This window comes from Mixophyes fleayi, chromosome 7 (genome assembly GCF_038048845.1).
Source record: "Mixophyes fleayi isolate aMixFle1 chromosome 7, aMixFle1.hap1, whole genome shotgun sequence".
Taxonomy (NCBI): Eukaryota; Metazoa; Chordata; class Amphibia; order Anura; family Limnodynastidae; genus Mixophyes; species Mixophyes fleayi.
Window position 1 is genome coordinate 114,816,614 of NC_134408.1, and position 25,298 is coordinate 114,841,911.

Sequence of the window (25,298 nt, forward strand, 5' to 3'; positions counted from 1 at the left end):
AAAGTAAATTACAATTACAAACTGGCACCTGATCTTCAGAAATTGCAGTCTAAAAGTTGAGAACATGGAAAGATGATTGGAATGTTTAATGTTTTGTCTTTAGACTCTTTCAAAGATGCGCAGGAAAGCTATTGAATTGCTGGAGTTGCAGGAAGAGTGTGGTAAGTATTTCAATTTTGCTCGTACCATCTTCTGTGGTCAGAAGATGGTACGAACAACAGTTTTTGACAACAATTGTGCTATTGAGGTTGACCCTAAAGTGAATTACAGAAGATAATTCACTCATTTTTGCTCCCTATATAATACTGAACAATGGCATGGTTTATTTCATTCTGATTTATTTTTAGATGACACCTGCCTGAGACCTCTGCACAGGAGTGGGAAGTTGCTTCCACCAGGTGAGATATGTAGGAAAGTGTGTTTTAGATCAGTCCAGTAAATATATTATTATTTTATTGGTTCAGAGTAATATGAAATGGGTTTAAATCTTTCAGATCCAAAAGCAATTTTTTTTCACAAGAAACAGACAAGCACAGTGCAGTCTTATAGCATGATGTTCACTCTTCGATGTGAGGAAGAACAAGCATTCAGTAAAAATACCACCGCAAAATAATTTTTTAAAAAAAAATTAGCACCCTAAAAAGTGTAATGCATTTTTTTCATCTATCAGATGATATTGTAGAGAAGAGAAGTTGGGATATATAGTCACTGGATTATCTAAATTTCACCTAATATGTATGGTTTTTAGTTCTTTCCTGAATTCAAGAGATGTTGGTATCAATAAGAAGAAAGTCGAGAATCGTCTAATAAACAAAGGATAAATAGTGCTAACTTTAAAATTACTGTATGGTCTACCCTACATTATACTAGGATAATGTGCAGCTGGTGTGATGATCAGTGACCTCATATGAAGATATGGACTGTAAATTCAATATCCTATTGTTTGCAGTTTTGGAGCATATTACAGTGCAGGAGGCGGAGCTTAAATCTGGGAGCATCTTGTGCCTGTGCAGAGGGAGAGCACCTAATACCTCTGAGGTAAATAGTGATCACAACTTTGAAAATGGTTAGTAAACACTTAGCAATGAATATGTACCACCAAACAAACCCCTGAAAAAAACAGATTTAATATAAATGTAAATGTTAAGTTGTATTATTGCAGTAGCAATTGTGTTTCAGTTCTTGTCTCAAAAGTTTGTCCCATTCAATCAGTACCATCAACTAATATTTGTATTTGCTATTGCTAGTATGGTGGTGGAAGATATTACATCGATGAAGGTTGTGGATAATGAGCTAATGGTATATATTAATAATTAATGGATAGTGTATATTAAATAGATTAGGCATATGTAAGTCAAAATCGCACATGAGGCAAACCCAGGCTCTTTTACCAAGGAATACAAATAGAAGTATACACAAAGAGGTTCCTGTGAGTGGGGTCACAGTGTTCTCCCCAAAAAATATTGCCAGCCGGGTGGGGACAGTTGTAATACTTACGATACCCACTCGACCAAACTAGCTTCACATATTTTGGCGGCTGCTAGATGTTTGATAGCTAAATTATGGAAGCGTGCGGAACCCCCTTGCGTCTCTTCTCTAAGATCCTATGTTTTGTTCATTGCCAACATGGAGAAAAGCACGTCTCTCCTACGAGATAAAGACGACTAGTTCCACCAAGTCTAACAGTAGGGATCCCTACTCCCTCTGGCTTCCCATATCTGACAACCACACCCTTCCCTCCTTACCCGCCCTTCACCCTCCTAACTTCCATAGCTTGATTTATTCCCACTTTTCATTGTTACCTTATTCTATTGTAAATTGCTCTATTACTATGGAAGGTGACACTAGTTGATATTCAATTGATGTTCAATGTTTTATATGTGTTGATTGTCACCCATGTTTATGTAATAATTTTTTTTAACTAAAATATTGAAAAATGTTGATGGTTATTGCCCACACCTGCCAGGACTGGTCAGACTGGTGGTCAGTGGTCTAACACACACTGCCTGCTGTAGTGCTCACATAGTGCCTGTTCTAATAGGAGAAACAATGATTTATTCTATTATAATAGGACTCTGTTGGGCTCCAAGAGCCGGGTTCGAAGTAAAAACAGCCGGGTGAAGCACTCGGGAAATAGGTGCTGGTGAGAACACTGGGTCATATAAAAAAAAATGTCGGTGACAACCGTAATGATGCCTCAGTTTGACAGGAAAAGTTTACAATTTCCATATTCAATAACCAGTTTAAGTTAAAAATTCACTCTAACCTCCAATTTGAGAATGAAGCACAAGGCTACACTTTTTAATCGTTCTCTTAGTAGAAAGAAACATCCAAGTCCCACTATGCTTCCTCATAAATATTCTGCATTAACGGTGTTGCCTGAGAAGTGAGATGCTTCGTAGACCATTTTGATATTCTTGATAAATTGACAGAAAAGCAGCGTATGAGGATGAGGGGGGAGGGTTTTTTTTGTTTGTTTTTATACAAGTACAGCGTATACCACTTTGTAATACTTAAGGAGCTGCCGGTTTTGCACACAGCCATGTACTTCATCAGGGTAAATCACTATAGACAAAAATGATAAAAGCAACGCACGCAGTAATGCAGGTTAACATTGGAACCATATGTACGGTCTACTTCACTAATAACGACTAACTGTTAAAAATACATGCAAAATACTGATCACATTAAAATATAAGATGTAATTACAAATCAGAGCAAGTTGGCAAGGGAGAGAACAAATACAGTTTGCATCGGCATTTCTTGTAATGCAACATGGTTTGTCCAGATACAAATTTGCACCCGCTATTTGCTTTGGTCCTTATAAATGGGACCCTAAGTATTACATCCAAATTGATTAAATATTTATTCAAATGGACATGATGTGTTAGTGTGATCTTTAATGTTTTCAGATAAATATATGTTTTGCATGCAGGGAAAATACTGGCTGATTTTGCATGTTGGACACAAATACTGGGCAGATTTTTTTTTACGCTGCAATTTAGAATTCCGTTAGGATGCCTTGGTGACCAGTTCTCCTGCCCCGACACAAACGGGACGTGTGTATTTAATGTCTGGCGCTGGCACCCTTAAGGGTTAACTGAACCCGATCCTCAGCATAGTGCGCGCTAATGAATAAATGCACATATTTTACATTTAAAGACCAGTATCATATGCACTTATGAGTTAAAATTATCAATGAGCTGTACAGCCCAGAGCGTTTGCTGCTTGTGATTTGCTGAGTAGATATCCACCCTCCCCGTCAATTGATGTGGTCAGCCAATGACTGCATGCACAAACCAATACCATCATCACCCATCCACATCTTCTAACCTGTCTGATCAAACTCTGGTAGATCCCAAATTTTATGTATACTTATTAGTCTGCAGTTAGTATAGAATGTGGATAAAGTCCTCATTGGTCTGTGAGAGTATTGACTTGTGGATGCTGGGAGATAAAGTTGATGATGTTTTAGTGGTCTTTAGTGTAAAACTGATTGACTGAAAATATAGCTTTCTGAATGCAGAGAAATGTAGTAGTAAATCCCAAAATAGATGTCAGCATGTTTCCTATATATCCACAGGTATTCTTGTCTTTTATGGTTGATAATAACCTCCAGGAAGGACAGGAGCAAGATATTATACTGGATGAATTGCTAACGGTGAAAGAGGTATATCAAATTATCCACCTTGTTTCAATGTCTCTCTTCCCCTGTTAATTTTTATCCTTTAAAGACGTTCTTCCATTTGCTTTTGCTATTTTCCGGTGTCTTTTAGCATCCAAAAGCCTTTTCTGTCTCTCTCATACCTACTGTTGTGTATCCTCCACAAACACACAACACATGCAGACATGTTGTGTTTCTAAAGAATCTTGGGCCCACTAAAGTGATGTCACTGGTTCCTAGCGAACTGGCATTCTCTCTAGAACATTCTCTAGAACATTCATAACATTCTCTAGAATATTAGCTCAGCTAAATAGTCTCCAAAGTGTGTCTCATCACTTATCTTTTGTTTCAGTGCTTACAAAAGATGCTGCAGAAAGTGGATTTATCAGGTGAGATGAATCCATGTTTCAGTTGAACTCTGCTGTTCCAAGTTGTGACTACTGTTATAATCTCCATCTAGCAATTGAGTAGTATGCTTGCAATATCTGTTTTGCCGTTTTTTTTGTATTTTTGTTGTCTTTTTTTTGCCCAATATGTGTTTAAGATGTGACAACTTTGAATGTATAATCTGCAATCCTCTTTATAATGTATTATATACATGGGTACAAACCTTCCAGAGCTCTCCTTTACACATTCCTTACTAAAAGGTCATTGCAAGTCCCAAATTACAGTTCATTTCTTCATATGGGATCTGGAGTGTTACTAAATGTCTTCTCTCTCAGGTGAGGCTGGATGGCACCTCCGAAAAATGGACTGGTGTTATGAAGCCGGAGATGTTGTGAGCGAAGAGGTATTTGGCTTATAGTATGTCCATTATATATGCTGATGTGTCAGCTCACCGTCTATCCTGTGATACTTTGCTGCTGTTCATATTCCACTCTTATCCATGTCACTTTCATTCCACCCCTTGTGTATTTTATCAACTTATTTCCTCCAAGATAATCAACTTGTCAGCCAATCAGTTTCATCATTCTAACTGACTTCAATTGTACAGCTATATCAGAGTGAAAGGGGGCTGTCCAGTGCCCTGGGCTATGCTGCACCTCTGGACCGCTCTTGAAGGCTCTCCGCGGCTATGTGTCTTAGCTGATTTATGCTCGCACACCATAGAGATGCACAGGACAATCAACGTTGTTCAGGTTCTGCTGTATTCGGAAATTAGCACAGCCAGACATTATGGTGATGTCCGTCGGCACATCACAGGGAATTGAATTTCCCCTAAGCAGTGTTGTATTGTCATAGTTTAGGCCAGTGGATTCCAAACTTTTTCAGTTCGAGGCACCCATAGGGTCGCCAAAGTTTTTTCAAGGCACCTCTAAGCCAAAATAATTACCAAGTAGTCCTCCGACTTGCTTACCACTGGCCCTGGCCGAGGCACCCCTGTGAGATCTCCAGGGCACCCCAGGGAACCTAGGCGCACAGTTTGGGAACCACTGGTTTAGGCTGAATAATTGGTTTCCAGAAAGCATTATACTTTTGCATGCCATGTTTGCCAACTTGTTTTTTGTTTTGCTTTTTTAAATCATATGAAATTTTGGGATGGTGTGTGCCTTATAAGTAATTTGGTAGCATAGAAAAATATGTTTCACATGGGAACAATCTTATATATTTATTTACATTTTTTTCCATGTGTTTAAAGTCCACTCCATTCTTGGTAATTGGTATGAATGCACAACCCCTCTGCATTTCCCATGTCTGCTTGTATTCTATTATATCTTCACACAGTACTGCTCCATCTGCTAATTCCCAATTAAGTCTTTGGCATACACTTATTTTTAGATTTAAAATCAATAAATTGAAGGGGCTTTCCACCTTCAGATAACGTTAACTTACTGTTTTGACTACCTCACCCACTTTTTCCAGATTGCTTTTTCTATATAACGTCCTTGTGTACTCTTCAGCCTTGAATTTATATAATCGGGTGATTACTGGGTATCTCTTACCAAAGTAAGAAAAACAATCACATCACTACTTGATGATATAAAAGACATGCCAGAAAATCAGAGGAGGCTCGAAAAATGAACCATAGTTCAAGTTGCCGGAGTGCGCACACAAACATTAAAGTTATCCCAAAACGCACAGTTCTGCTGACAAATGCACTATAAGAATTTGCTGAAAACAATTTTACATAACTGAGTTCTCATCAGCACGGCCTAAAACTGTATGCTACTTTAATCCAAAATTGTCTCCCATCCTATACCACCCGCCAAATATTTTATTGACATTTGTTAACATTCATTCTTAATAAACAAAGGTGAAAGTTATCCATTATAAATAAAAATGATTAAGTCAGAAAATAATAGGGGCATATTCAATTATAATGCGCGCGGCTGAACTTATAAAGTGCCATTACGGTACCGCTACATCACGGATTTCTGTGCCCCTTAGTATTGCACTGTAAAGGCACGCTAACCTGAACACATTTCATGGTCCTAGTATAGGTGGCTGCACATACCAAACAGACATATGTTATGTGTGAGCAGGCAGTGAGTCAGATTAAGGCTTGTGCTTGCCTTCCCTTCACCTGCTCCTTGTCCTATTGTTGTGCAGTCTGAACCTGCCATGCGCAGAATGACATCCTGTCTGCCTCTAGGCCACACCCCAAAGCTATTATATTGACAGCTGGGTATTATGCTGCAATAAGGGCACTGTGGGATCGGGCAATGGTAGTCTTCTGAATGGTAAAGAATACTTGTTATCTAGCAGGGGAAAAATAAAACCTTGTAAATGTTGCACAACTACCGACTTGAATTGGCCTTTTATGCATATAGTAATGAGCCCTTAGAGGTATCGTAGATCACAATTTTAAATGATAACATAAGCTCTGTTGAATTTATTAAAACTCATTTTGCAGATTATTAAAAAATAAAGCCATATATTATTTAATTATTGCTTAAAAGTCAATAGCAAATAGTCTCCAGTCACTGGTATGTTGTAAACTGGTAGAAATTCAAAATAAATAGTCAATAATAGTGATTCATTGATGATAATGGGGAATTTGATTTCTCAATACAAATCTCAGGAGAAGGTGAAACAGGATATTATTTTTTTTGCTTCTCCCACATATTAGATCCCCAAGATCATCAACAGCAATATGCATCAAGTACAACCACTTGCCTATAGGAGGCTGGAATGTGTCCTATATCCTCTCTGAGAAACAATTATTGTTGTTACTCAAAACTATAGGAGGCATTTGGTCTGTCCGTACACAAGCCCAGGTATAACGAGCACTATCCGTTATTCTTCTGTCTTAACCTACGTTTCACTCTTTATAGCATGGTTTTTCAAATGTCTTTTTTAAATTGGTAATTGTGTAATATTTATGAGGTTTTCTTTGCCACCTAATTCTACCTTTTGGGGATTGTTCTATCGGTTATCTGCATTAGTTCTTAAGCAGACTTATCAAAAACGTAGAGAACCCACATGCATTGCTGCAACAAGCATGTTACACTTTATCTCCTAATATTCACATGTAGACAGATACAAAGTGCTAATAAAAAATGGCATTAATTTGCCTTTAATTGTTATCATCTTGCGTGAACATTTGTACATTTCTTGTATTTTCAGGACTCCTCTCTTAAGGACCTAAACATCCGGTCTGGAGACGCTTTTGTTATAACAGAGGGAAGACTTCCTCCCAAGGTGTGTGTATTGTAGACTTCCTATACCTGATCTTGCCAACACTCCTTTGTTATCCCTTGATTTTCTGTCATACATTTGGCTGATCTTGTAACTTTCTCCTAGGGTTTCCTAAAGTTACCCATATGGTTGTACTGTCCTAAAATACAGCAAAATTCTGTCAATCATGTCATCCCCCAACTGGGTACAGTGCAGATGACACAATCTGAAGGTAAGACACCAAGCTCTTATTTTCATTGATTTGCAATAAAAGCACACACATTGCAATACAATCATTTTTAATTAAATTGTTGAATGATGTCACACACAATACAGTTTTGATCTGACCGTGAAGAAAGACACTAAGTGCCTATACAATGAAGACCATTTATTGGATTGTTAGACTGTAGCTACAATACACACTCTTTAATTAGTTTCAGTTCAATCTTTTTGTATGAAGAGTTTCCGCCCTATCGGCTTGGATTATCAATTTATTTAATCAATCTGCATTTGGTTTTGTTGGACCCATTGTCACCCACACACTTGACATTTCTTTAATGATTCGATACACACTTAGATTGTAACATGTGTGGCCAGCTTAAGAGTACATAAGAATGGAATAATAATAGTGGACGAGAAGCAGAAGATCACTGTGGCTCTGTCTCATACTTTATCACAGTCTTTATTGCTATTGGTCTACTTTATCCCATCTCTTTCTTTATTTAACTATCTCACTGTTCTGTCAATCATTTACTCATTCATTTATTTTACTTTCACAGATGCTTCTCTGCAGGAAGGTGCTGACTCTGACTTCTGCTTTGTGCACCACGTAGAGATATCCAAAGATGCTTCACTAGAAGACCTTAAAATGCAGGTTTGTACACATGCTCAGAACAAAACAAAATTTCTCTTGCACAGACATTTGGGGGACATTACTTACCCTGGGGTATAAAGGGCGCTGTGCTGGGAGAAAGACACTAAATTCTGACAACATTTCTGGCCTGTCCCCCTCCTCTATAGATGGAAGACAATCTGTTTTTTAACGGTGTACATTTTAAATTCTTTTTAGTTTCACTTTATTTCTGCTTTTTCAAGTAGCAGTGTTCACCGAACACTGGACGAGAGCAGGGTGGGGAAATGGCGTTCTGATGCTGCCCCCCCCCACTCTCCAACTCTGGCTGCCTGGCAAAGACAGGTCGCAGAGGCGCAATGACTGAGGACCCAAAAGCTGCACCAAGGCAGTGACGGACTGCGACGGGAGCCGCGGCATGCAGCCTTAGTCTCCCACAGCGTGGCTGACAGTGGTCCCCACCAACTACAGAGGAGCAAGGGGTGATGAAGCCTGGTAGGGGGCTGTAATGGTGACCGTTCCCATCAGAGGCTTGCATGGGCAGGAATTACCATGATGGGAGGCACCTCCCCTCGTGCTGTGGTTTTATGTGAGGAAAGCCCGCCATTTCATACTGCTCTCTTGTCCCTGCGGTACCTGCTCCATTCTTGTACCTGGGTGAAAGTTTCTTTACAATGCTGTGTGGTTTGTGACGGTTTTAGTGCTATATGTCACTACTATTATTATTGTACTCCTTATCCATTTTTATATCGGAGTATCTTTTTTTTTCTTCAAATTGTCACTGTATTCTCTGTTATATATATTGGGTCCTCACCCTTTCCCAGGCTAAGTTATTGTACTTTCTCTGTAAATTGAGTACTCACTTATATATACTAGCAGTTGCTGACAGAAATTTTGTGCTAGTTATATAAATATATGTGTATGTATAGATATTAAGTTATATCTATTGCGTGCGTAAACTGGTTAGATCACTCTCTATTATAGTTTGTTTTCTACGGTTTTTATTTTAATTTTTCCCCTTTTTTTTTTCTTACTTTGTTTATATAAATTGTCAGAATAAGGGAATACTTTCAGGTCCAGCTCAAAAGTGTACTTTACCTGTTCCAGGTGTCAAGCGAAGTTCCCTAGTGAACAGTCGGTCCCAGATGCCCGTGTGCAACTTATGAGTATGAAGATCTAGGTCTGAGCCGACCTAGGCTAGGTAACTAGCTAGATCCATGCAGAACTTAGACAGGAAAACGCACGTCAAGGGACGTTAGGTGACAATGCTTTTCCTACTCCTTCTCTAGTGGCTCAGTCTATATATACCTCTCCTCAGCGAGTCCTTGACGCCTTGCTGGCATCACAAGGACCCCCTGGATGCAAAACGTAGAACGGTTAGTATAGTGGCTTGTTGGCTGTCTTCCTCCCTACAGAAGATGTTGGAGACATAGTCTTCTAACAGACCATGTAAGCAGATTTCAGGTTTCCGAGAATGTTCCGATTCTCATACCTCTTCTCGCACACTTTGCATCATAGGAGACTCAACTGAGTGCGGATGCCCCCATTGCACACCTGGCGAAATCCACTACTATTGCTGTTCCTAGTGCTGCTGTCTTTAAAGACAGCACCAATAGGAAATGTTAGGGGAATTTGAAATCTATTTGGTTAGCCTCTGGTTCTTTTCTTCAACCCACTGTGGTAGCCGCCTGGGTGGTCAAAGCGGTAGAAAACTGGGCGAGCATACTCAGTAAAGGCGTATGGCCAGGGATGCCTAGATCCTACTTGACACCGTTAGCAGAACATATTAAGGAAGTCTGTCGCCAACAACCCTTCTGTCTGTCTTGTGGTGGCTACAAGCAAGGAATTTGAGTTGGGCACTCCCCTTCTCAGTGTGGAAATGGACCATTTTAACCACAGACTCCAACTTACACTACTGGGGTGCGGTGACGCTGAACCTCCGTCTTCAGGGTCTTTGGCTGGCAGCCAGAGTTGGAGTGCAGGGGGCAGCATGAGAGCGCCGTCTTCACCCACCCTGCTCTCGTCCATGGTGTTCATTTCCGTGAACACCGTTAGATGAAAAAAACAAAAACTAGGCAATGTTCTCGAGCTACGGGTACTCTTCAACGCACTAGTACAGGCACAGTTCATTCTGAGGAACAGACCCATTAGAGTCCAGTCCAAAAACGCCGCAGTGTTGGTATATACCAACCACCAAGGAGGGGGGGGACAAGGAGTTACTTAATGAAGGAAGCAGCCAGGATCATGCGCTGGGAGGAATATCATATCCCAGACAATCATGTCCCGGGGCGGACAATTGGGAACTCGTCATGCCATTCATTGAGGGGAATGGTCCCTCCACCCAGAGGTGTTCGCCCAGATTGTGGACAGGTGGGGTCAGCCGGAGGTCGACATAATGGCCTCTCTCCTGAAGCACAAAGTGTTCGATGACCAAGGATCCGCAGGCCTCCCTAGTGGATGCCATGACGGTTCCCTGGAATTGGGGGCTGATATATATCTTTCCTCCGATTCCCATGTTACCTTGGGGGCTAAAGAAGAAGAAGGCCAGGAGGGAGAAGGTGGCGGTGATACAGCTGGCACCAGACTGACTGAAAAGATCCTGGTACACCGATCTTCTCGGCATGGCAAACAAACCACCCTGGAGACTTTCTCTTAGGGAAGATTTTCTGAGCCAAGGTCTTTCTTTAGGACTTAGTTCGGCTGTCTTTGACAGCTTTGCTGCTGAGCCCCTTATTCTCCGCAGAAAAGGTTTCTCTGACAGAGTGATCCAGACGACATCTCCCAAAAATAATCACAGGGTCTGGAAGTCCTATATAGGCTGACTCTGTTCTTGTCTTTTCTCCAGGATGGCCAGGACAAGGAAATGCGTTTTGGCTACTCTTAAAGTTTAGGTCTCAGCCTTGTCTGTGTTTTTTCAAAGACAGTCAAAAGGGGGTCCTTCACATCCAACCAACCTTTGTTCCGCTGGTGGCACAGTGGGACTTGAATTTGGTTCTTTCAGCATTGAAAAAGTAACCATTTGAACCTTTGGAATATGTTCCTTTAAAAATTCTCACCTGGAAAGTTTCAATTTTACTTGCTATATCATTTGCGAGACTGGTCTCTGAGTTGGCTGCACTGTCATATAGGTCACCCTTTCTTATTGTTCACAAGGACAGAGCTATTTTACACACCAAGGCCACTTTCCAACCTAAGGTCATGTCCCGAGACTTGCAATCCAGATCTCAGGATTTGCTTCTTCTATTGGATGTGGTTCGAGCTTTGCGGATCTATGTCGACCACACAGCATCCAGGTGTGATGTACAACGCTCACAAGCGAGGATGGCCAGCAATGAAACAGTTGCCAGATGTATAACGACTACCATTCGTTAGGCTTATCTCTTGGATGGATCTCCAGTTCCAGTCTAGATCACAGCTCACTCCAACAGATCAGTCAGTGCCTCCTGGGCGACGCACAATCGAGCCTTGGTCGAGCAAGTGTGTTGGGCAGCTACCTGGTCTTCTGTCCACACGTTCACCAGATTATATCGCTTCAACGTCTCCAAAGACGTTAGCTTTGGCCAAAAAGTTTTGCGCACAGCGCTGTCTGAACATACCCCTAAGGGAGAGCTTTGGATAGTTCCCATGGTCAGCAGTGTCCCCCAAATGGCCGTGCAAGAGAAAAGAGGAATTTCTCTTTCATCCAGTCTGGGGGACACTGCTTACCATGGGTTGTGGAGGGAGCTTGGGGAGTTGGCACCTAACTAGTTAACTTTTAGTACTGCCGACAGACCCCTCCCCTCTACAATTCCCCTGCCTCTTCCTCTTCCTGCCAGTTTTTTTTAGGTGCCCATGGAGTTGGGCAGTGTTTTAGTAGTACTGTAGGTAATTTTTAACTTTTTTATTTTATTCTTTTAACTTTTTTTACAGGTGGTAGAGCTGGAATGTGTTCTAATATAGAGAAAGAACACACTCACAGCAGGGCAGCGCAGGCACTACCTGACAGGGACAGGAGGAGATTGAAGAAATTGGTGCCTGACCGCTGTCACTCCTGGAGCCTCCCCGATAACCGGCGCTGCCACTGCAGGCATAGAGCGCCGGTTATCGGATACTGCATTGACGGCGGCCATCTTGGATTCGGAGGCGAGAAGGGGGCTATACCAGGATCCTCCCTCATACATAGGAGGGGGCATCTGGTATTATCTGCTGCGGAGACCTCCCCTGGAGGTCTCCACTACTCTGCCACATAATACTTTTAATTTTTTATTCAGACACAGAATCGCTGCAGAGGCAGCATTACTGAAGGGGGGGGAGCTAACACATAGAGCTCCCCCTCCTTCCAGAGAGCGAGATGGTTTATCCCCGTCTTCTGGTGCCAAGGAGAAGCCCGGGAAGAGAGAACAGATCTGAGGGAGCAGGCACCAGGATACTGCTGTTGGACTTCTCCCCTGTTTGGCCTATGGGCTAAGTATCTGATTTATTTAAACACATATTCTGTATTGCTGTGTACAAGTGGGCTAGTAGGAGTTATATTATAGTTCTCCTACTTGCTTAAGTATTATTTTGTGTTTAAAATTTTACAAGTACAACTTTTATATCTAGATTAGTTGATTACGTGTAGTTTACACTTTTCTCTCCTCACATTTATAGCTCTCTCTCTACTCAGCTAAATTTAACAATTTAAGTCTGTGTGTTTGGTGTGCCTTCCTTTATTAAGAAATGTCAGATAAGGGAAAGGGCCCTATTGCAAAATATTTTACATGTTCTAAATGTAATGTAAAATTACCCTGTGGGCAGAAGGACACGTTGGCGCTCTGCTCTGTCTGCGAGGCAGGGGTCCCCCCTGCCCCCTTTGCGTAAGCCCAGCATATTTCAGCCCCACTGACGGAGGAACCAGCCTGGGTGACCTCCCTGTCACAGTCGGTTTCCTCTTTAGCACAGATGATTTTTCAATCTAATCAATTAGATTGTGGCTACTTCGGTGGCTAATAATTCTAGTACTCAGTTGGGCCTCCCTGTTACCACAGGTTCTATTGGAACGTCTATACCAGGACCTTCCTCTTCTCATACAGACCAAGCCCCTGTTCCCACAGAACCGGCATGGTCTGCAGCATTTATAAAGGGTTTGGATAAACTAAACCAGTTACTTGAATCCCCAAACATTCCGCCTGCTAAAAGAAGGAGGCCTAGATCTGATAATACCCTTATGGTCCTTTCAGACTCTGAGGAGTTTTCAGAGGAAGAGGGGGAAATTAATTCTGATCCTGACCAGGTTCAACCTTTGGAACAGGAAGAAAGCTCTAAAAGCCAATTTATTAATGATTTGGTTTTAGCAGTGAGACAAGCGTTGGACCTCCCAGAACCGGAGTATACTACTCCTAGAGACAGATGTCTATTTAAGAAGGCCAAAAGAAAGGTTATCCATTTTCCCCCTTCCGTAGAGCTTAAGGATATTGCAGAAGGAGCCTGAAAACAGCCTGATAAGAGGTTCTCTGTTCCCAAAAGGTTCTCTTCCCTGTATTCATTGCAGGAGGAAGATGTGGTTCGCTGGGAGAGTATTCCAAAAGTGGATATTCCAATAGCCCAATTGGCCAAGCACACTTTACTTCCAGCTCCAGGTTCTGCATCTCTGCAGGATGTCAATGACCGCAGAGTGGAATCCCAGCTAAAATCTATATTTGCAGCTGCGGGTTCTTCCTTTAGGCCCATATTTGCTTCAGCTTGGGTGGCTAGAGCCATGGAAGCATGGGCAGATCAGCTGGCAGAGGCCTTGCAGGACTCTGATTTACTTCCCCTGGCTTTGCATTTGAAGGAGGCATCGGGGTACCTTTATGAGGCGGCCCAGAACTCAGCGGCTGTATCCTCTTCTATTCAGGCTGCATCTATTTCAGCAAGAAGAACGCTATGGCTGAAATACTGGGAAGGAGATGCGGAATCAAAAAAAGTCAGTGGAAACCATTCCTTTTTCAGCAGCAGGTTTGTTCGGCCCGGAATTGGATACCCTGATCTCACAGGCAAAGGGGGCAAAAGCACTTCCTTGCCGGTATTCCCTAGCAGGAGCCGAAACCCTCGGATCAGCTCCTTTCGTCAGCCCTTTCGGGGGACCTCCTTACCTAGAAAACAGTCCTTTAGAGACAGACAGCCAAATTCTCGAGGCTCCTCTGCCAGGGGGAGATCCTAGTTTGCAGCTAGGCGCCAGGCCTCCAAGACCCAGGAGAAGCCTGCGTCCTGACGACCACTCTGTTCCGGAGGGGGCACCAGTGGGGGGACGTCTGTCTTTGTTTCAGGAACAGTGGGCAGCGTCCTCCCAAGATCCTTGGATTTGGGGTATTATATCAGAGGGATACAGGATAGACCTACTGGGCCCGGTCCCACATCGTTTCTTCCTAACTCCGCTACCCTGAGCTCCATCAAGAAGGCAGGTGCCTTATTTGGACGACCTGCTCATCAAATCCTCCACAGAGAATTGCTTACGTCATCACTTATCCCTCACCTTGGCGGTTCACGAGGGCCATGGATGGCTAATAAACTTAAGGAAATCTCAGATGGTTCCGTGTCAACGCATGGTTTTCCTGTCGAGAAGATCAGTTCAATTCAGAGTATAACAACTCAGGTCTTGTCTTCTCCCAGCCCCTCAATGCACTTGTGCATGCGGCTGCTGGGAAAGATGGTGGCCTCCTTCGAGACCATCCCCTTCGGTCGAGCCCATTCTCGTTGTTTTCAGTGGGATCTATTGACGAAATGGTCAGGATCCCACCTACGTTTGGATCTCCAGAGGATCTCTATCTCCAAGGGCGAGAGAATTGCTTCAGCGGTGGCTGATTCAGGATCACATGACAGTGGGCAGGTCCTTCGCTCCATGGCCATGGATCATAGCCACAACGGACGCCAGCCTGAAAGGTTGGGGGGGCGGTAATTCTGCACCTCCGGCTCCAGGGACTTTGGTCGGTTCAGGAATCAGCCCTATCAATAAACGTGCTGGAGTTGAAGGCTATTCTTTTGGCCCTCCGGGGGCCCAGTCTCTCCTTCAGGGCCAACCTGTCAGAGTTCAGTCTGACAATGCCACGGCCGTGGCATATGTCAACAGGCAAGGAGGAACCAGGAGTGCAGCGGCAATGAATATTGCAGCTCAAATTTGGGTTTGGGCAGAACAATTTGTTCCAGCAATATCGGCAGTTTTCATTCCAGGAATAAAGAATTGGGAGGCCGACTACCTAAGTCGACACCAGATGATGCTGGGGGAGTGGTCACTCCATCCGGAAGTTTCCAGTCTCTGGTTCAGAGGTGGGGCCTTCCGGACATAGATCTCAAGGCCTCCAGACACAACAGAAAGGTTCACAGGTTTTGCGCAAGGGCAAGAGACCCCTTAGCGGTGGCAGTGGAAGTTATGACAATGTCAAGGGTGTTCAGGTTGGGATACCTGTTTCCTCCGATTCCCATGCTTCCTCGCGTACTCAGACAAGTAAGGCAGGGCGGTCTGCCAGTAATTCTAATAACTCCCTCATGGCCGCGCCGAGTCTGGTACGCGGACATAATCTCTATGGCGGAAGGACAAGGTTTTCGTCTTCCGTCTCGAGACGACCTGCTTCTGCAAGGTCCCTTCCGTCACAAGAATTTACCTCAGCTCAGTTTAACGGCATGGCTGTTGAAGCCAGCCTCTGGAGGGCTAGAGGTTTTTCCTCCAGCGAAGTGAATACTATGATGGGAGCCAGAAATCCAGTTTCAGCTCGCATCTATCACCGGATTTGGAGAGCCTACATCAGATGGTGCGAAAATAAGACATGTCACTCGTCCTCTTTTCGCCTCCCTCGCTTGTTGGCTTTCCTTCAGGATGGCCTGGAAGCAGGGCTTTGGTTAGGTTCTTTTAAAAGTTCAGGTTTCGGCTCTGTCAGTATTTTTTCACCTGAAGTTAGAGAATTTACCAGATATTAGGACTTTCCTCCAGGGAGTCTTGCATATTCAGCCTTCCTATATTCCGCCCACAGCACCATGGGATCTCAACCTGGTACTGGATATGCTTAAGGGGCCTCCTTTTGAGCCATTACTTGTGGCAGATTTGAAGTGGTTGACCTGGAAGGTCCTCTTCCTTTTGGCTATTGCATCTGCACGTAGGGTTTCGGAATTAGGAGCTTTGTCTTGTCGGGAACCATATCTGGTTTTCCACGAGGACAGAGCGGTGTTAAGAACCCTCCCTTCCTTCGTTCCAAAACTAGTTTCGGCTTTCCATGTGAACCAGGAAATTGTAGTTCCGGTCTTCTCATCTACTTCCCATTTGGATCAACAGTCTATGGAAAAGTTAGATGTGTTTAGGGCTCTCCACATTTATGTCAAGAGAACTTCTCAGATTAGACGTGATGATTCTGTTTTTTTCTTTATGATGCTAGTAAGAGAGGCTGGCCAGCCTCAAAACAGTCCATTGCAAGATGGATTACGGCAACCATTAAGCAAGCTTACATAAAGGCTAACCGTCCTGTGCCGGAGGGACTTACGCCCCATTCCACCAGATCGGTAGGGGCGTCGTGGGCAGCGAGAAATGGGGCTTCTGCAGACCAGCTTTGCAGGGCAGCCACCTGGTCCTCTGTCCACACCTTTACAAATTTTTACCAGTTTAATGTATTTGCATCTGCGGATGCAAATTTCGCTCGTAATGCTTTACGAGCGGGATTTTCAGAGTAGTCCCACCCTTAGGGGGCTGCTTTAGAACGTCCCCATGGTAAGCAGTGTCCCCCAGACTGGATGAAAGAGAAAAGAGGATTTATGTACTTACGTTAAATCCGTTTCTCTGATTCCGTCTGGGGGACACTGCAATCCCTCCCTTCTGCTTTTCTTCTGTGTGCTTTTGGTTGATTGGCCTTTTCTCCTTGGGGCTTTTTAATTAACTGACAGGAAGAGGAAGAGGCAGGGGGATTGTAGAGGAGAGGGGTCTGTCGGCAGTACTAAAAGTTAACTAGTTAGGCGCCAACTCCCCAAGCTCCCTCCACAACCCATGGTAAGCAGTGTCCCCCAGACCGAATCAGAGAAACGGATTTAACGTAAGTACATAAATCCTCTTTTTGCACTCGCCGTAAAATCCATTTCTCTTAACCCATTTGGAGGACATTGCGCTCCCACTCTTTTTTCTTTTCTGACTGTTTTTGGTTGTATGTTTCTGTTTAAATGTGACTTTAGTCCATATCCTTAGGGCTTTGTTAGTTAAATTAAACTGATTGTCTTCTGTCCAGGGGTTATAGAGTGGACGGAGCAGCCAGTCAGTTTGTTAGAATGTAGTGTCTTACTCCCAGCACAGCACCGTCGGGGTGAACCCACCCCAGGGTGAGCAATGTCCCCCAAATGTGTTAAGAGAAACAGATTTTACGGGGAGTACAAAAATCCTCTTTTGTTTAAAAAAAAAAAAAATTCCTATGTAAATCATGTAGTTATTATATGCATCAGTTTTTCTGGATTATTAACGGTTTTCAGTATTAAGTCCAGAGTATTAGTGGATCATGTCCATTCGTACTTACAATATTCTTTTTACACAGATCATGACGTTGGCATTTTTTGATGCTCTTGGCATTCCTTCTTCTGAGTTCCTCCGTATTTGGACAGTGGAAAATAAACGTTTGGGAAAAGTGTTGCGCATTAATCACTTGCAGATGAGGTACACAAAATATCGCCTAATTTGTGTAAGAGTCTAATGATGATATGATATTTTACTTAAATCTAAAACAATGGGTGGGTCTCAGTAGACAACAGTCTATATCACTTGAAAGTTTATCAGTATGTAAAGTATAATCAACTAAAGTAGAATATACTAAAATATAAGTAGATACTGTTAAAAACTAGCATTGATTTGCTAGCACATCAATTAGTAAGACTAAATAAATAAACTTATAAAATATTACTCGCCAAAAAAGGCTGCGTAAACCGTTGATGGCCACAAGAAAGAAAGAACAAAATTAACTAATTAGTCCAAAATGGAATAAATCTGATTAATACTCCGTTAGTGGGATTCTCCTTACCCATTCTTGTCAACATCATGTCCTATACTTAAAAACCCATCTATATACAATACATGCTTCTGTATTTATATTGTAAACAATACGCAAGTAATCAAAACTTAAAAAGATATATGCTATGAAATGTAGACTGAGACTGGCGCTATTGTATAAAGCAGTCTTTTATGATATGAAATTGTAATACTATATACATAGCTAATACAGTGATGACATTTGTTTAGTATTTTCATGGTTTTCTAGTGAATTGGTGGGCTGCCTCCATTGGGTGTATGCAACAGATGTAGTCTTGGTAGTAGATGTAGTAGTCTTGGTAGTAGATGTGGTTTTGGTAATACCGCAGGTCTTTTTTTGTTTTTAGTGACTACAAACTGGGCATCAGGACGACACTCTGCGTAGAGCCTTTACAGACAATGGAGTGTTTAGGGTGAGTACTGTGATTTTTAGTAACTCTGCTGGAATTAAAACGGTGAGAAGCATTTGGGTTAGTAAGATGTTTAAAAAGTAGCCATGTATGAATAAAGTATTATTTTCTCTATCCTACCACTGGGGGACACTGCGTTATATTGGGGTATAGTAGGTGGGACTGGAGTTAGGCACTTATAAACTTGTTTGTTTCCCTGACTCCTCTCCCACTATGCCCCTCCTCTGTAGCTGACTTCAGTTGTTGTAAGTGCCTTCTGGAGAAAGGTCACTTCTGTATAGGCTCCTGCCTATACTTGGTTTAGTTTTAGTTTTCATGTTTTTATTTTCTTCCTTGTAGGATTCTCTGAGAGGGAACCTAGGTTGGGTTCACATGTTAACCTGTTTTCTTTGTCGGCTCTCGATCTAATGATCCTCAAGTGGATTGGTCCATAGCCAAGTTGGGTCTCCCTAGAACTTAGGGGAGGTATATGTTATTTACAGGTCCTATTTCCTCGTGGGGGTTCAAGTGTTTCTAGGACGGGCGCATCCCAGCTAGTCTGGTGGTTTGCCGTGTATCTCGCAAAGCAGTGTTCTACTGGTTAAAGGGACTAGTGTTGTCGTCCCTCTTACCGGGTTCCAGAGCGGCCTCATCTCGTAGTTCGGCTCTTTTTGTTTTCATCATTTAGTTTGACGCTGTGGCGTCGGATGGCCAACATTTTCTGCTAGAGAATCCTTGCAGGGAGATGGTTGCTACCTTCAATTCAGCCGTAGAGCTTCTTCCTCAGCTGTTTTCTTTGGGCTAGAAACTATATTTGGTTAGGGTAAATTCCTAGAATTTCACACGTCCCACTTAGGAATCTTTAAAAGGTTTTCTTTACCAGCTGGCTTCAATTGGGTCTCCGCCCTACTTCTTTCAGCGTGCAGCTTCCGTGGCTCTCTGTCTAGCTCAGCGGAAGGTTGTTTTGCTTAAGCGGTTTCTTTAGGCTCAGCTCACCTTTGGTTGGTTGTAAATTTCTAGGGAGTCTAGTTCTCGTCATCAGGGGGCTTGCTTTGGCCTCCGGTGACTCTCTGAATTAGTTAAGCTGTTAGCTCATGGTATGAGTGCTTCCTGGTATATATGTCGGGCTTATGTTGTTACCTCTCTATATGAGTGCTCCCTCAGATATCGCTGAGTTAGTTAAGCCGTTTAGCTCATGAAATGAGTGCTCCCTTGTTTATCTCTGAATGGTTTAAGCACTGTATCAGTGCTCCCTTAGATATCGCTGAGTGGCTTAAGCTGTTGCATCAGTGTATATGGTGATCCTTTGGATATCACTGAGTGGATTGAGTTTTTAGCTCAATGCAGGCTGTTCCCTTGGATGTCACATCTCGTAGGGGATCTGGGGCGAGAGTGTGTATGGCTCTTCCTCATTTTCTTTCCCAGAAAATTAGTGGCGTGTTGTACGAGTCATTATTGGTTATGACGTTTAATGCCTGCATTCCACTGAGATTGCAGTTTATCATTCTTGTGCCTCTTCTTTTGTGTAACGTTTCTTCGACGGGAGATAGTTTGTGCTCTTGTTCGCACAGTTCCTGTTTAGAGCCTAGGGGGCAGGGTCTAGGTGATCTTTTGCCATTGCATCACGACCAACATTCTGTCTGTACCCCTCTGCAGGTTCCAGTGACTTTTACAGTGCACTTTTCAGGAGGGTTGCAGCTTTTTGTACGCCACAACTGCGTCATTCAATGGCGCAGTTGTACAGAGTGGCAGCGTCTGTTTCTGCTGCATATTTTTTTCTTGTTCACAAATGCAGGGTTTTGGACACAAAACATTGCGCACATCCGTTCCAGAGCATTCCCGCCCTTAGACACAGCTTTGTTAGCTCCCCAATGTAACGCAGTGTCCCCCAGTGGTAGGATAGAGAAAAGAGGATTTTTACTCACCGTAAAATCAATTTCTCTTACTACACTGGGGGACACTGCGCGCCCTCCCTTGCTCTGAAAGTAGTGCTGTCTTTGGTGTTGCTTTCTGAATTGCTTTTTCTCTCTTCCTGGCTTGGTTATACAAAACTGAAGTCAGCTACAGAGGAGGGGCATAGTGGGGGAGGAGTCAGGGAAACAAGTTTATAAGTGCCTAACTCCAGTCCCACCTACTATACCCCAATGTAACGCAGTGTCCCCCAGTGTAGTAAGAGAAATTGATTTTACTGTGTGTAAAAATCCTCCTTTTTCATTATCTCCATGATGTTTCAGTCCCCAGGATCTGCTACTGAGGGTCCAACTTTCTGTCCCAGGGGAGTGTCGGTATTACCCCCCAGTGGACATTGCTTGGAATATCTCAAGTGGATGCACATCCCCTGCTCTGCGTCAGAGAATCGCCACCCATTGCTCATTGCCAGCAGACAAAGTGGAGATTGCAAAGTATTTTCCAGACAAACATGAATGGCTGCCGATCTCCAGCTGGGTGAGGATAACAGGGATTGTGATTGTGATTATTTGAAAGTCTTATGTAAAGGAATTCTAGGACCTGAGCATCTCTGTCTCGATCTTTTTGCATCAGACTCAGAAAGTTTCCAAGAAAAAAAAGAAAATGAAAGCGGAGAGCCTGCAGGGGGCGCCATATTATCTAAAGGATGGGGACATCATCGGAGTGAAGGTGAGCAAGATCTGTGATAAAAATCACTTGATGTACATGTAGATGGGCTGTGGAAATAAAAACGTTAATCCCAGCTGTGTTTGTGGCAGAACCTGCTGTTGGATGACCGGATGGACTTCAGCTCTGAGAGCGATAATATTGCCAAGGAAAAGCTGAAACAACTTGCAGAAAACAAAAAGATGGGGTAAGGGTTAAGCAGGCCATATACACAATATTTTTTTCCTGTTTCCGAATGAATATGTGCATATAACACAATCATTTAAAATTTAGGAACCAGGGTTAATTGTTATCAATCTGTCTTTTTGGGATATATAAATAAGTGAGCCTTGATTTAAAATAACATAAAAAATTTAGGTTTGATGACACACTTTTGCAGTTGTATTTCTGCAGATACAGTTATTGCACATTTTAGATCGTGTTTAAATATAACCAGAAGGTTATTTCTGTTAGCTTTATATTCGATCAGCCCGGCACCTGCGCGCTATGGTGCCGGCCCACGGCCCTTCATACTAGGACGCCACTCTATCACACCCTATGCATAATAAGTTGAACATGTATAGTAAGGGTTAAAAATAAGTTCATTATTATTGTCATTATTTTGTTCAATATTCTAGTTTTATTTATTGAAATACTGGACAGTTAGTGTCACAAAAATAATGTTTTTAATATTTTTATCTTTTTTGGATTTATAAAACCCATTTCATAATCTCTCTTCTCTCTTCACTCTTCTCACTATCTTTGTTACTTTCTCAGCCCACAAGCTTTTTGCAATGAAAAGGTTCGTCCAGTTGAACGGAAGACTGAATCTTCACTCTCCATCCGAGTGGGAGTGTTCAGATAGCAGAGACTTTCTCCCTTAATTGGAGTAATATAATCATGGGATATGGATTCCACTTTATCTCAGGGATGAACATATACTGTCACTGAAAGGCAGTTGATGTTGTGGCTCTATATCTCCCCCTGGAGGTCATAATCAGGTACAGCACTACCTTTGGTAGGTGTATAAAAGTGCTTGTTACTGACCTCTGCTGCAGAACAGCCAGGGCCATTTTGCCCTGTGGAGGTGCCTTCTCTTTTCTCATTATCTCACTTCTAATTGTTCTTGTTAAATTGCTGCTCTGGGTAAAATAAGGAAAGCACATTGCTGTATTTAATCAAGGTTTGTATTTAATAAGGCTGCTCCAACAATGTTTTCTATCTGTAACAACGTGTTGTTTTTTTCACGGTTAGTCTTTCTGTAGGATTACATTCCCACTCTTTATTTGGGGGAATGGGCTGCTGTCAGATGTTGAGGGGATAATCATGCACAACTGCATCGCATTCTCCTGATAGACAATTGTTACTTGTTGACACACGAGTAATGTTGGAGTTATTGTTTCTGTGCCCCTGTGCCATGTAACACAGTATAATGTAATGCAGTGTGTTGGTATGATTTGCATGGCAGCAGATACATGACTTTTGTTTTCCACCTCTGGGGCATTCCTACCTGTGCCTTTACCTGTTCCAACCTCCCATCCTCCCTGCTGCTAGAATAACTTACCATTCTCTCCAGTCGTTGTCAGATGAAAACACTACCCTGATCTCCAGTGAAATGCTTCAAATTGACAAAACTTCTGGCTTAAAGTAATTGCTGTAAGAAATATCATGGTAAATATGCATAAGTCTGCAAGATCAGCATTTCCCCTTACAGCCTCCTTACATAGCTTTGTAGTGTTCTGGTGACATGTTTACTAACACACCCTTGGATGTCATGCATGACATCCTGAAATCGGACTCCTTACCAGACCAGATAAGTTTAGTCACTTTAATGGATACTGTTACTTTAGATTAAAAATTGTGGATGATGTAATGAAAGACCAGAACTGGAGTAACAGGGTTAATCATTTGAGAATTCTGTAGTCACAAATTTTGAATTCTAAGTTCTGTGTTTTTCCCTTTATTTAAATCCAGTTTTACTTTATTTTTCTTAATCATTGTGATTTCTTACGTTTTCTATAAGCAGTTTCTTTGCTGAGATGCAGATCAGTCTTACTATAAAGTGTACAAGGGCACTTACTGTCTATGGGAAGGCTATAGTCTAGTTACAGTGACATAAGTCCATATGTTTCTTTTTTTAAGTAAGTTCTACTTCCCCATTAACATATAGCAAACCAGGACATTTGTTGTTTTTTGTTTTATTTTTCTGTTGGAAACATTGACAACATCATTAAAGGAGTTTGTTTTCCATCTTCAGACCACTTTAATTGGCTTGTACGTGCCGCCTTGTATCTTTTACTAAATACATTGTTTTATATTTTATGATCCTTATATGGTATTTTGCACAATCGTTATGCGTACCACTCCTTCAATGCCTTCGATTATGACATAATACTGTTCCGTGTGTGATACAATTGTATTCATTGCACAGAGCTGAGCTGTGTCATATCCCAGGGCATAGAACATAAGCAACCCTATCTGGTAGATATAAAATACCTTAACACATGTTAAAACAAGGTATTTAATAAACATTTTTTTTTTTCAGGGCAAGTAGAGACCAATATTTTAAAGATGTCTGAAAATGAAAAAGCCCTTTAAACTGTTGAGGGGTCAGTAGCAATATATGTGTGTAAGACACAGTCAACCAATCATTTCTGTTAAGCGTAAATTCCAAAATAAAAATCTGAAATGTACAAGAATCAATGTGTATGTCATTTCATTATTCTGTTGGTAAGCTATATAATATTTGTATAGTTAGTTGCTTAAACTCTTTACTGCTGATATATTTATTTATAGGTCCCTTGTGAATGTCCTTTGCTCACTTTCCCACTCCAGAACCCAAGCTGTCAATGACTGTCCTTTCAAGATCTCTGTATACAGCATCCACTCCTACTACTAGTTTTACTTTCCATTGGCATTGAATCCATCGGTGTTGCCAAAATGGGATGGATATATATATATATATATATATATATATATATATATATATATATATATATATATATATATATATATATATATAAGCCTGTCTTCTCCAACATTAAAATCCATTTTGTGTTACCTTCTCTACAAGTGCTAGCTCTAAGAATAAAAACACTAACTGATGCAGCAGGCAGCTTGGTGATCTCGCAGTGGAGAGACAGATAGTGTTTAGTACTGCAGTTGAATGAATGCATGTAATGGCTGATTGGAGTTTTAGTTTATCACCACAATCATTGCATATAGTACTGTGATATTATGGCACATTGCCCTTATCCCAATAAAACTGCATTTTGAAGGGATATTGTTTAGGAAAACAGGAGGAAATGTTGGGGGAGGGGTTTTGATAAGGATTTACTTTGTTCCTTTGTTAAATTAATTCATTTAGGGGAGCACATTTAAAATGTTGCAAAAATGAGAAGGAGCTTTTACCCCAGTCCTTTTTATAACATGGATAGAAATGTAAAACCAGAAGTAACAAATTGATTTATGGTAGTCGTGAGGATACCAGTGTAAAGTTTTCTTCATTGCCGCGTCAGTTGGCAATAGAGCAAACTTATATACCAACCTGGCACAGCCGTAAACAGTAAGTGGGTTAGGAATTACCTAGGCAATTTGTGGACAAAGTAAAGCACAATACACAGGATTATAACACTTTTAAATGAATACATTCCAATGAATTCCCTGCACCAAGCCTTGTATACAACCTTATCCAAACGAAGATTATAGTACCCACTATCCAAGAGCCGCTGTCCCAGCGGCTGAACCAAATCTTCACTGCTAAGTCCAATGTCTCTCCGCTTTCGGCAGGCTCACAGAGTGACAAGATCCACAGTAGTTTGCAGGACAGCAGGAGCTGTAACCTCTAGTCAGAACTGTCCAAGCAGAAGACTCCTTGGTGGGGGAAATACATCTTTCTCCTATATTGAGTTGGGGAACACCAAGTACATTGGGGTATAGTGTAGTGGAGATACACATGTGGCACTTTTAGAAAGTTGATACCTAGCGTAGCTCTTCTCCCCCCCCCCCCCCCCTTTATACACCCCTTCCTGTTATGTCTCCGTTTAGTTTAAGTGCCCCGGCATGTAGGGCGCTTGGGTCTGTTGGGCAGCTCCAGTTTTTAGTTTTTATTTGGTTTATTCGCTTATTTTCTTGATTTGTACTTGGAGGCTTCGCCTCCTGTGTTATCAGAGCCGC

The 25,298-nt window shown here is 42.1% G+C and overlaps 1 protein-coding gene across 2 annotated transcripts in view; it reads left to right on the plus strand.

Annotated features, from left to right (window-relative positions):
* Positions 1-23,821, plus strand: part of USP40 (ubiquitin specific peptidase 40) — a 61,138-nt gene extending 37,317 nt beyond the window's left edge. The window contains exons 18-32 of one of the 2 annotated variants that reach the window (XM_075180429.1): positions 104-161; positions 348-398; positions 950-1,038; positions 3,584-3,670; positions 4,017-4,053; positions 4,387-4,454; positions 7,232-7,306; positions 7,409-7,514; positions 8,062-8,156; positions 17,633-17,751; positions 18,468-18,533; positions 20,744-20,954; positions 21,051-21,146; positions 21,221-21,330; positions 21,900-23,821. In XM_075180429.1, coding sequence (XP_075036530.1) covers positions 104-161; positions 348-398; positions 950-1,038; positions 3,584-3,670; positions 4,017-4,053; positions 4,387-4,454; positions 7,232-7,306; positions 7,409-7,514; positions 8,062-8,156; positions 17,633-17,751; positions 18,468-18,533; positions 20,744-20,954; positions 21,051-21,146; positions 21,221-21,330; positions 21,900-21,987 — 1,356 coding nt within the window. In that variant the 3' untranslated portion in view covers positions 21,988-23,821. The remainder of the gene's footprint in view (positions 1-103; positions 162-347; positions 399-949; positions 1,039-3,583; positions 3,671-4,016; positions 4,054-4,386; positions 4,455-7,231; positions 7,307-7,408; positions 7,515-8,061; positions 8,157-17,632; positions 17,752-18,467; positions 18,534-20,743; positions 20,955-21,050; positions 21,147-21,220; positions 21,331-21,899) is intronic. The other variant, XM_075180430.1, reaches the window with a different exon arrangement.
* Positions 23,822-25,298: the final 1,477 nt, after the last annotated feature.